A 13,332-nucleotide genomic window follows, 5' to 3' on the forward strand; every position below is an offset into this window, starting at 1 on the left:
ATTGCACTGTTTGTTTTTGTATTGTGTTGTGTTTTTTTTTTTTTTTTTTATTATTGTATTGTGTTGTGTTTATTTTTGTACTGTATTGTAATGTTTATCATGTAAGCACAATTGAGAGTCAGTTCACCAGGTCAAATGTCTTGTTTGTTCAAACTTACTTGGCCAATACAATCTGATTCTGATTCTGATATCTGGCTGCTCAGAAGATGATGACTACACACATAGAATGCAGGAGGCTCTGGCTATAGAATACTCAAAGTCCCTTGACCATCTTCCCCTTAAATAATTTCATTTAGTCCTACATCTGGTTTAATAATTAATCACATGGACAGTGGTGTTTCCTGATAAGGATCACACATTGAAACAGACAAATAGAGAGGGTTCTCACCAAAGAGGGGGGTTACCTACAACCCACAGAGACCAGAATTCTCATGTTTCTGAAATCCATGTAAAGACTAATCTATTCAGCTGCAGGACTGCTGTACCACTCACACATAGGGTTAAACAGACATTTGGCTCCAATTTGAGATGCTTGTTGTTCAGACCTACACTGCTGAATCCTGAGTATATCCATGTGCTTTGTTACAGCTCTTTACTGGTTAAAGCCAGATTGCTGCATCAACCACAAGAAGTGTTCCTTAAGCATCCAAAAATGTTTATACAATGGATTAAAGCCCATTAAAGCAACTTTAATTGAATTCCTCTCATCAGTTTTAGAGTCTGATCAGACTAACAAAGTTGAAGCTGAGCTGCTCCACTCTTTCAGGACCTCAGAGTCTGATCAGACTAATGAAGTTGAAGCTGAGCTGCTCCACTCTTTCAGGACCTCAGAGTCTGATCAGACTAATGAAGTTGAAGCTGAGCTGCTCCACTCTTTCAGGACCTCAGAGTCTGATCAGACTAACAAAGTTGAAGCTGAGCTGCTCCACTCTTTCAGGACCTCAGTGGGATTTAACAGATTGTACATAAACTGAAGGATGGACAAATGTATCAGCATACATTTAGAAAATTAAAGTATGTTTTTTAAGTACACAAGTTGCAAAACATTTCTGCAAAATATATTGGCCCTTCAGATCGGCTCAGATCACGTGACACCAGTGGGATTTTCTTGAGGTAACTAATGTAACAGGGTTTATTATGCTTCCCTGAATGTCCATCCCTTCAGGGGTTAATTCTGATGCACGGTCAAGGTGCACATTATTGGTCCCTGAGTTTATTTAGATACATTGTTTTGAAGTGGGTGTTACCTCTGAAGTTATCTCTGTTCTTCCCTTCCTCTGTCTCTTTCCTTGGATGTCTGAGACAGAGGTAGGTACACGTCCTGCATATACACGCTAGTGAGTTAGCTAGCCCACATGTGATGATATGGCGGAGCTTGTTTTGTGCATATCGCTTTAAGTGGCTTGCCTGATTTGTATTGACAGGAGCTGAGCGTCTTGCTAACCTCTGTCCAACTGTTATTTTGTCTTTTTTTCGTCATTTGCATTTATAAGGTGGGTCACGTTTTGCAACTATGTATTATGTGCACATGTTGGCTCTTTCCTTGGATGTCTGAGACAGAGGAGCTGAGCGTCTTGCTAACCTCTGTCCAACTGTTTTTATTTTCGCCATTTGCATTTATCAGGAGAGAGCAATAAACATTTGAATACAAGGTCGGTGGTTGTGTGCTCCTTCAAAATACACAACGCAGAGTGAACCAGCGGGGCCAAGATTACCTCCCTTACACTAACAATACAACAAACTACTCAGAATGGTTAATGCATGAAGACATTTTTAATTCAAGTCATTTTAAGTCATTATTAACCTGGCAAAAGATGTGACATAATCTCTTGCTGTGTGCTCTACTTTCACTGAAGCTCTCACTGGTAACATCCGCAGAGAAAAGAGTTTACAGCCAACATTAATGTATAGTACACAGATGTTTTTGTCTTTTTCATTAAATTAGAGTTCTGTCTCTGCAGTTCTCAGCGCCTCTGCCTATATGTTTTTCTCCTTTCATTTCTGACGTCATTCCTGCAGGCACTACCCAATGCTTGTCAATAGGGGGCACTGTTGACATTCAGCACTAAACAGGACATGCTGAAGAAGTACCCAGACTAAAGCCTTCTAGCACAATTATTGGTTAAACCAAATGAAAGGAAAACAGAATTGTATATTAATTAAATAAATAATTAGGGAATATAAATCTCATCTGTTACACGTTGTCAGTGCTGGATGGTTCAGTGGTATGGCAGTCAGGACCATAGTGAAGGCACTACAATAATGATACATTACAAATGATCATATAAAAAGTAATACAATTGACGAACTAGTTAAACCAGCTTTTATTTGATTTTAGTCATCACAGTTTCTGTTTGAACAGTCCTAGGAGTTGGATCAGACTGAAGCTCAAACTGTTCTGATCCACCGTCTCATGGACCTCAGTTATTCAACAGATTGTGGACAACTTAAAATCATGGCTACATTACATCAAAGGACTATTTTGTTTTGGAATATAATTTTGAATACATTTCTGTCAAGGACATACAGTATGTCCTTCATTTTGGAATATTAGCAGATCATGTGACACCTCTGGATATTCTTAAAGCAACTAACCATATTCATTCATAATTCATAATAAATGGGGACATAGCAATTCATCATTAACCTGATAAAGGGAAAATTACAGCTCTATCTGAACTGCTCTACCCTTACTGAGGCCTTCACTGGTAAGATTTTCAAAGGAGAGATCATACCGATATGGAAGTATGGAAACACTCTCTCAGTGAAAGTGTGTGTGAGAGTGTGTAGGTGTTTGTTATTATCAGGGTCAGAGAATGACAGCTTTCCTCTCTCCCAGTTCAGCTGAACTCTGATCTTCTGGAGTTTCTTCTTCACTATGAGGATAGTGGGGGGCTGTGGTGAAGAACCTGCTCCATATATACCATCTTCATAACACACACACCAATGTCCACTCATGGAGGTAAAGTCTCCCTTCCTCTGGACAGACTCTGTCATCACACCCACATTCCACCATGTGTTCTCTCCAACCTCCACATCCCAGCAGTGAGTCCCTGAGTTAAAGCCCTCAGAGCCCAGGATACAGTGATACTTATCAAATCTCTCTGGGTTATCAGGAAGCTGCTGTATCTCACCACGTCTCACACTGGTCAGATCCTCAGACAGGATGAGTTGTGGGTGTGCAGTGTTGGGATCCAGAGTCACAGGAGCTGCAGAGTGAGAAACACAAATGGTTTAGGTGGAGATACATACACATATAGAAACTAGAGTTGATTATCTGTATCTGTATTTGTATCTATTAAACCATCAAAATGATCTGTCTTTGTATCTGGATACAAATATAAGGCCAGAAGTGGGCCAGAAGTGGGCCAGAAGTGGGCGTGGCTTTTGCTGGAAGTCATGTTCAATCAGGCACAGGTTGTATTTTTTAGGCTAATATTAGTTGGTCATGTGATTGGTGTGTTTTCAAAGCATCACATAGATACACTGATTCCTGTGTTTGTGTGTGTGTGGGTGTAGGCAAGTGAGTGAGTGTGTGTGTGTGTGTGTGTGTGTGTGCGTGTGTGTGCCTGCTGGTCTTATGAGAGAAGAAGCAGAAACGCTATGAGTGTGTGTGTGCAGGGCTGGTGTTTCTTACAGGCGACGTAGGCGGTTGCCTAGGGCGCCCCTCAGAGTTTTTTGCGCCCCCTTCTATATATTACGGTGGCCGAGAGGTGCAAACCAATATTACAACATCTGAAACACTTTAACAAAGCTTGAGACAAATTTACATTTTGGAAAACATTTTTACATATCATAAAACTAAATAACTGACCACAACACATTAAGTCCCGAAACAAATTTACATTTCAGAAAACAAATTAACGATCACGGACAAATCAGTCATTAACGGATTTATGTATGTTAGAAGTCCTTTACACGAATATTTGTAGCATTCATTACTTATCATCCTGCCAATCAAGTCTTACGTGTGTGTGTGCAATAAACCCTTACATATCATTGGACATTGACATTCTGTACTGTGGCGATTGTCACTCATTATTCAACCAGTCATACAGTTATTTTGGGGATCTATGCTGTGTGTGTGTGTGTGTGTGTGTGAGAGCAGAAGCAGAGACGCTATGAGCTCAAGTAGGTGAGTTGTGTGTCTGAGTCGTTGTCTGTGTCTTTGTCTTTCTCTGGATACGGCTCTATCAAGGATTCTATTCAGGCTCTACTTGGGCTATTTGGGGCCTTTTTCTGAAAGCAGTGCTAACGTCTAATGGCTCTATTGCTTGTAGCCTTACTAGCAGTGATATGGCTCATACACTACACTAGGGGACAAGGGCGTAGGTCTGGTCTCAGCATTGGTAGGGACACTGCCCGGCAGACAGGTTAGCCAAAGGCCCGAATGTCCACGAAAAGTCCAAAAATGTTTGCGTCATCCGAAATGGCGATCTCAGGGGTGCTCTCTCGTGAGGCAATGAGGATCCAATTCCCACAATTTCACCACAAACCACCACAAAGTGCCCCTATATACATCACAAATGATAAATAGTTTTCACGTTTCTCAGTCCTAAATTCAATATTTTTCTTTTTTCTTTTTCTTCTCCTACTGCCTAGGGCAGGAGCGAATTTTCGTGCATCCAGTTGCTGTGACATTTAACGGTTAACAGCACAGGAACGTTGGAACACTGGGTAATCTTTTCCCCAACTCATCCAAATTCCGGAACAGTGGCACAGAAACAACTTTGGGTGGATTCCCCGATTTTTCCCAAATATCACCTCCTCCAATATCGTTGCCGAGTAAGAAATCAATACCTGAAACTGGCAGAGATGGGCGTACTCCTACCAAGACATGACTGGACACTAAATTTGACAAGGGCAATATCCCTCGAATCATGGATTGGCTAGCGCCTATATCTCTTAGAATCCTGATGAGGATCAGTGTGTTACTACCTGGAAGTGAAACATGGCCATTACGCACAAACGTTTTACACAGATCTAATTGATTGCACCCATTGCAAACACGTAAACCTGGAAGTGGCTTATTTTCCGTTACAATTAAGCCAACGGAGGCACCCTTAGCGTTTTTCCTTTTAAGCACTTGACAATCTGCTATGTTGTGGCCAGGTTGTTTACAGTAGAAACACTCAACCTCAGGGATAGCTGACTGACTCTGAGCTTTGCCGGTACGCTCATAACTATCATAAGGCACGGTCGAGTTACTCAACGACTCATCCCTCCATGGTTTTTGCGTATGCCAACTTAATGAGTCAGCTAAACAGCGGCTCTGTTAATAGTCGCAGCCTTCTGTTTGTTTATATACATGGCAACGGTGTCAGGAAGACAGTCTTTAAACTCTTCAACTAGAATTAGCTGTCGCTCGAAATATGTGTCACTCTGCACTGGGCAGCACACCATCGAGTCAGAAGCACCTTTTTCTCACGAGCGAATTCAACAAATGTTTGCTACTCAGTCTTGCGAGAGCGACGAAAGCGCAATCTGTAGGCTTCAGGCACAAGTTCATGAGTTCGCAGAATAGCAGCTTTAACAATCTCATAATCGGCACTCTGTTCAAAAGACAGCGACGAATATACCTGTTGTGATTTACCTATCAGAACACACTGCAGTAGCAGGGTCCACACAGGCTTAGGCCAACCCAGGCTAGTAGCAACACACTGAAAATGGACAAAATAATAGTCAATGTCCCGTTTATTAAACGGAAACGGAGGGACCGACTTAATGTTAGCGGCAACGTTAAATGACTGATGCAGAGAGATCCGGACTTCCACACCCTCTCTTTTTGCCTCCATCTGTACCTTCGCAATTTCCACCTGCGATGAAAGCTCTTGTTCATGGGCCTGCAGTTTTAACTCCTCCTTCGAAAGGCCAATTCCTCCCTCTGATTTATAAGCTGCTGCATTTGGTATTCATGGTCTTGACTACTATGAACAGAAGGCGTTGGAGTTTTAGGTTCTTTTGACCTAGCTCCAGACTCTTTTGGAGCCGCTGTCGGTTTCCCATCTGAATCAGAGTGCTCCTCAGGCGGTTTTGGAATAGTCCACTTTTCAACTAACCCTAACGCACACAAGATACTACATCTCCTACGTTTACACTCATACGACAAAGCAACACTGTAATGAGTGGCCAACTCCATTAACTGCTCCTTTTTCGGGGGAATGTCCGATATCAACCAGGAATGCTTATCATTTGCGGCTGTATCACAGCGTTTACGGGCCCGATAATCTTGCTTTTCGTGCAGAGTCAGGTCTGATCACCCTGTAGCTGGCCACCTTGGCGAGGGTGTCTAGTGTCAAGGCCGAAACACTCCAATGAACCAAGGGAACACTACTGATGATGCGTCCCGTAATACAACCCTAGCTCCCTTGCATCCACCATTCATCACCAAGACGACACTCTTATTTATGTGCATGCACAAAGGAAATCTACATCTTATCCTGTGTTTCATAAACTCAAAAAGAGACCACAGGTGTACCACAGGCGCCAATGCCGTTAAGGCAGACACAAACTGCAACACAAAAGTCCGCAAAAGCTGAGGCCAGGCAGCACGGTGAGGCTGCACGATGTTCCAGTGGAATCAGGTCGGCCAAAGGCCCGAATGTCCATGAAAAGCTAAGTCCAAAAATGTTTGTGTCCTCCGAAATGGCGATCTCAGGCATGCTCTCTTGTTAGGCAATGAGGAAGCCTTTTTATAATGGCTGTCGGCCACTGACGCCCTAAAATACCTAATTGGAAAAAAAGCGTGAAAAACAGGGCATCAAACTAAAACAATATCAACTCACCACCAAACTGGCTGGTTGAGAGATTACAGGGAATTGAGATAGCCTTATAACTAGCCAAGGGATCATATAGGCCTACTTATTACCAGTAATATAACTTTTGAGTAGCTAGCCTGCTGGTTCTAGGCTTAACTAGCATGGTCCAATTATATGGGTAGGATAGCTTCATCCTTTTAGCTACAACAAGACCAGCTGCTGCTAACGCACTGTTCGAAATATTGCAGACGCTAGGGATAGATTTGATACAAGCAAAAGGTACATGCTCTACACACTAACAACTTTCAAAACATGGTCCCATTGAGGAATGGGTGGCGAAGTAAGGCTAGGCTAGGTTCACACTGTGTGGGTAGTGTTCCTACTAGCTAACTAACAACGACCTGGGCTTCTTGATAGCTGCTTCCTCACTGGGTGGAAAAAAACTTCATTTAAGGTGGCTTATTCCTATCTACAAAGCACAAAAGGGTCAAAATATCAATGCTGAGACCAAACAAAATAGTGATAGGAGGTTTTATTATTTCCTGGAGTATTTAGTAGCTTACCGTATCAGAACACTGCCAGCTCTTTTTCTGTAAGTCAGGATTCACAGAGTGTTTCTGACTGCCACTTCGGCCAATTTAATGACAGCAACTTGAGGGAATTGGGTAACTTGGAATTTATTTTTCACTTTTCTGGGCAACGAACATAGTATTGATAATAATATCAATACGTTTGCAAATATACAGTGAAAATAGTCAATCACATCAAGTCACACCCCTAAACACCAGACTCTTTGCCATTCCATGCCAAGAGATTGGATCTACTCATGAATCACTTCTGTTCCATTCAGAGGTTAGGTGGCTTTCAAGAGGAAAGGTTCTTACACCCCTATTCGAGCTGAGAGATGAGGTGCACACACACTCCACTTTGGCGCATCATCTTGCCAACTCAACATGGATCGCATGTCTTGCATACCTGTCGGGTATATTTGACAAATTACACTCACTAAATATATCACTGCAAGTCCCCGACAGTAACATCTTATCCCTGTCAGACAAAGTCAATGCTTTTGTGTAAAAGCTGCAGCGTTGGGCAGCCCGTATAGAGAGTGGATATTTCTATTGCCATTACTGACACTTCACCTAAATCCTCAATAATCAGTCACCTCCAAAAATTCCACCAATACTTTCCCTCAGAGAATTCGGCAAAATATGACTGGATTCGTCAGCCATTCAGCAGCTGCGCTTCAAGTGAAGTAGCCTCTGAGCCCGAAGATGCATTGCCTGAGCCCTCCAGTGATCGGACGTTGCAGATGAAGTTTGCATCTAAGACACTGGATGAATTTTTGGCTTTTCAGTTGCGCTGTTCTGTCATGTTTAAGTTCTTGTTAGAAATAAACTAGGCATTAGGGATGTAAAAAATAACCGTTACGTATCGATATCCGTTTTGTAGCCTGTAAGATACGACTACAAATGAACAACCCTAGAATGTTCCAGTCCAACCGGGATTGTGGTCTTTAGGATTCCTTGATTATACCCTTTAGGGGGCGTTAGAAGCCTCCCTTCCCTTGTGTCTGTGTCGTCGTCGGTGTCGGTGTCGGTGTATGTTTCAGACAGTACTCACTGTATTGAACAATCTTCTGCATCTTCTCCCAGACTTTGAACTTCAGGTTGTCCAGGTGTTTTGCCACATTGATCAGAGCTCCTGAAACCCTCTCTGGATCCTGCAGTGTGCACTGGGCTCTGGAATAACATTCAGGAGTCAGTGCTGCTGTGGGTTTGGGTTCAGAACCACAAATAAGAGAGACAGGAGGCAGATCACTCACCTTTCAACTGTGCTCTTGTAGTTCTGTGAAATGATGAAGGAAAATAATTATTTTAATATGATTGGTATGAAAAAGTTGCATAACAAACCTTTATTTACTAATGCGCTTTCTACTCTACCCCTACCTACCCCTGTGTGTGTGTGTGTGTGTGTGTTTGTGTATGTGTGTATGTGTGTATGTGTGTATGTGTGTGTGTGTGTGTGTGTGTGGGTGGGTGTGTGTGTGTGTTTGTGTGAATGGTGTGGTGGAAACCGCATGGACGGTTTATCCATAAGGGCGATTTTGAGCGACGCACTGCCAGACAGGACAAAGAGTATTTATTCTGCCTCTGAAGGTCATTGTCCAATCAGGCTCAACTCGTGTTTCAAAGGGTCTTCGATCAGATCACATCCTGTCGAGATGGCTAGTGTTCAGTGCAACAACTCAATACTCTCTTTGAAAGAAACTCCTTTTAATTGGCGAACTAATCAAGATAAATTGGCAACAAAACAATTCGGACCTCCTCAACCATATGTATCCATTCAACAGTTTTTTTTAGGGGGGGGATCCTACACCCAAGGTATTCCGAGAATTGGTACAAAAGAAAATCATGGCTAGCAGGCTGTGAAGTGGCTCACGTGGTCTTTTAATATCCCTGACTACTTTTGCGTCCCGAAGGCAGCATGGTAGACAGCACTGCATGGACACTGCTGGAGTTACATAAGTACACCATCTGTCTACTACTGGAGTTACAGACATGCACCATCTGTCTACTACTGGAGTTACAGACATGCACCATCTGTCAACTACTACTGGAGTTACAGACATGCACCATCTGTCAACTACTACTGGAGTTACAGACATGCACCATCTGTCAACTACTACTGGAGTTACAGACATGCACCATCTGTCAACTACTGGAGTTACAGACATGCACCATCTGTCAACTACTGGAGTTACAGACATGCACCATCTGTCTACTACTGGAGTTACAGACATGCACCATCTGTCAACTACTGGAGTTACAGACATGCACCATCTATCAACTACTGGAGTTACAGACATGCACCATCTGTCTACTACTACTGGAGTTACAGACATGCACCATCTGTAGGAAACGATGTAGAAACATGAGCAGTCGGAGCTCCACATGGACAGCTGTCCTACGTTATCTGCTGTTGGGAGGGTGAACATTGCCACTCAACTGGATGAGGGATACAGGCAAGCAGTGCACCGCCACAACGATGAGGTGAGCAAAAACCAGCACATCCTAAACCTGCTCATCCAGTGTGTAAAATTGTGTGGTATAGGTTTCACAGTGTGAATGTTTTACACTGTCTTATTTTACTTTTGTAAGCCAATACTTTCAAGATCTGTCAATATATATTGTTGGTTTTGACTTATACATATTGTTTGTTTTGACTTACAAATATTGTTTCCCCCTTCTTTATGTTGTTACTGTCACAGCCTGGCCTGGTACAGACCCTCCCTAGTCAGTGATCTGGCATGCCAGTGTGGTTCTGTGTGCTCCGTGCCAGGTCTTCTCTCCGTCCTGTCTCCTGGCTGACTGACAAGCAAGGCATCCAATCACCTGTGCCTGCTCCACCACACCTGACTCCACTTTCCTCGTCAGCCACAGCCAGACTGACAGTCACCGCCAGAGAATCACGTCAGTTTCCATATTCTTGTTGGTTTGCTTTTTCTGGATTTTGGCTGTCTTTAACCCAGGCCTGTTCTTGACCCAAGCCTGTTTCACGACTTTGAATCTTGCGTAACGTTTTTGCAACCTTTGCTCTGTCTGCCAATCTGTTGCCAACCTCTTTTTTTCAAGTCACGGGATTCAAGCCAAGCCACTTTGTATAGTTGCCTTTATTCTCTCTACTTACCTGTTCCGATCTATCTGCCTGTTTTGGATTTTTGCCTGAACCCTGCCTGTACCTCTGCTCTGATCTTTTTATTGTATTTTTCTGTTGCCAACTGGGTGTCTTGCCTGACTGTGTATATTAAAAGAACACCTAAACCTTCCATCTGTTCCTGAGTCTGCTTCTGAGTTTGCTACCTTTATCTGAACTCACCGACCCTGACAGTCACTGGACCCATCCTGTGTCCTGTTAAGCTATTTTACAACATGTGAAGAAAGAATAAGTGGGGTCATTTATTGTGGAGCCACATCATGATTGATATGAAGGCTCCTGGTTGCAACTTTCTCCCATAGTTTTCCACCTGTAACTTGTATAGCTAGAGGGGAAATATATTTCTGTTGTGTGCTGCCATTTTGTGGACAAAAAGGTATTGCTTTAATAGTAAATCAGCTAACAACAAATTGATACAACTGTCTTGCTTAATGTACCTACAGAATGGGTCACCTTAATCATTATCAGAAAAATTGCCCCCCCGTTTTTTGGGTTACATCAACACAGTTAAAACACATATTTCATCATTTAAACCAGCAATCACACCTTTCACACCAAAGACACACACACACACACACACACACACACACACACACACACACACACTATGATAAGGACTGTAAATGGTTCTTACTTGTAGAAATGTGATTTCATCAGCTCCCACCTTCTCTTCTATGGCTCTGATGGTGTCTGAAAGAGATGAGATCTCTCTTCCCATCTTCTCAATCTTCTCCTTCATCATTTGACTCTTCTGCTCCTCTTCCTCCCACAGTGCAGCTAACCTGGCTACTTCTTCATCTTGTAGAAACTGATGAAACCTCTCAAACTCCTCCTTGATCATCTTCTCTGTGTGCCGAGCCTGAGTCTAGAATAAGGTCAATAACAGAGAAAGTGTCTACTAGGGAATTCCTCTGGATTAACACACTCTATGAAAGCTTCTTCCAACATCTGTAGATATACTATTCATGATTAAATCCTGAGTCTCACCTCAATATGCTTTGCTGTTTCATCATAGGTGAGTTTAACTTTTTCAAAAGCCTTTAGCTTTTCCTTTAAGGGATCCACTTTTACCTTGAGCTCTTCCTGGACGAGAGAGAGAGAGAGAGAGAGAGAGAGAGAGAGAGAGAGAGAGAGAGAGAGAGAGAGAGAGAGAGAGAGAGAGAGAGAGAGAGAGAGAGAGAGAGAGAGAGAGAGAGAGAGAGAGAGAGAGAGAGAGAGAGAGAGAGAGAGAGAGAGAGAGATGAGAGAGAGAGAGAGAGAGAGAGAGAGAGAGAGAGATTTTTTGATTTTGAACAAACTTTTTATTGTGCAACAGTTACAAAGTTACCAAACAGATCCTTTCACCACCACCTATACACACACCACAGTAAAGAAAACAACACAAGCACAACAGAAAGGAAAATCAATACTAATTCTGAATTTAACAACATTTCATTTGACCACTCCTTTTGCAGTTAAATACATGCGGAGGCGTGCAACCTCCTCCTCATCAAAGGCACCCTCTCTTATATAACAGGCAACATCATTAATCAACCGAGACCGCTTTGGAAAAAAAAAACCAATGTCAACGTTTTTTTCACCTTTGGTGTTATGCAGAAAGCGACGGATCTCCGTCGCTTTGTAATACACTGGAAAACTCACCACTGACCCGTCAGACCCCACAGACTCATCTTTATTTTCATCACTGTTAACCTCTGCCTGATCCACCAATTTCCTCTTCAAAGCTGGTTCTTTGAAACGTCTCTCCGTTTCCATCGCTGCTACCACATCCGACACTGATATACCAGTCTTTTCCTCGCGAGGACCAGAAAGTTCTGTGACTGAGTCAAGGGAAAAGAGCTCAGCCACCTCGCCAACTGTCACAGCAGCCTCCTTCAAAGGCCGGTCATACACCACAGGTTCCGTAACGACAGGCTCCGCCGCAACAGACCCACCCGCCGCCGGCTCACCAGCCGGAGGCGCTGGGCGGTCCGACACGACAGGGCCAGCCAAAGGGACGTCGGTCAAAAGGCAATCAGGTGCAGGTGGATCCGAAGCGGGAGAGTCAGCAGGGGTTCCTGCAGTTTCCTCCCCTTTTTCCGGACAGGCTCTCGCCAGGTGCCCTAATCCCCCACACCTGTAACACTTCATCATCGAAGTTGACGTAGCAAACACCACATAATCAAAACCCTCTACTTTAAACTTGAAACTAAGTTCGAGGTCAGCCTGTCCATTTTTCAGGACCATGTAAACCTGTCTTCTAAAAGACACCATGTGCTTAACCAGGGATGACTTGCACCCCAGGTACATTTTCCTAATAGGGGAAACTACCTTTCCAAAGCGAGATAACTCGCGTGCAATAACCTCGTCTTTAATAAAGGGAGGGACATTAGACAGTGTGATTTTCCTCACAGGACTACTGAGAGGAAGAACGGGCGTAAATTCGCCCCCAATAGTAATGCCATGTTTAGTGACCTCGTGGGCCTTATCGATTGAGCTCAAAAATAAAACAATTGCCTGGTTCATTTTCGAAGCAGAAACTACATTTTCGTAGCCTACTATCTTCCCCATAGCTAGACTTACATCCTCAATGCTAAACTTTAAAGATTCAATTTTAACGCCATGTCGGCGGGTTAAATATTCAAAGTCCATTGTTCCCCGAGGTACCACGCACCGGTAAGCCGGTCAGCACCTCCGGGAAAAACAGCCAAAGACACAAAATAAGTAGACCACCTAATGGTCAAAACTAAAGCATATATACACAAATAGACACAATACAAACACGCAAACAAAGTAAGAAGAGTTAGAACGCCACAGACGGCAAACCTGTCGCACTCACACTCAACGCGCTCCACTCACTCACTCAGGAGCTCACCAA

General features: G+C 43.2%; 1 protein-coding gene across 1 annotated transcript; it reads right to left on the reverse strand.

Annotated features, from left to right (window-relative positions):
• Nucleotides 1-2,670: 2,670 nt before the first annotated feature.
• LOC308365951 (E3 ubiquitin-protein ligase TRIM35-like) lies at nucleotides 2,671-12,605 on the reverse strand (the record flags this gene model as incomplete). Its single annotated transcript, XM_080839586.1, has 6 exons — nucleotides 2,671-3,209; nucleotides 8,382-8,500; nucleotides 8,584-8,606; nucleotides 11,110-11,340; nucleotides 11,803-11,825; nucleotides 12,056-12,605. 6 exons carry the CDS (start codon nucleotides 12,603-12,605, stop codon nucleotides 2,671-2,673), a joined length of 1,485 nt encoding a protein of 494 aa, XP_080695712.1.
• Nucleotides 12,606-13,332: the final 727 nt, after the last annotated feature.

The sequence above is a fragment of the Sprattus sprattus genome, assembly GCF_963457725.1.
Source record: "Sprattus sprattus genome assembly, chromosome: 5".
Taxonomy (NCBI): domain Eukaryota; kingdom Metazoa; phylum Chordata; class Actinopteri; order Clupeiformes; family Clupeidae; genus Sprattus; species Sprattus sprattus.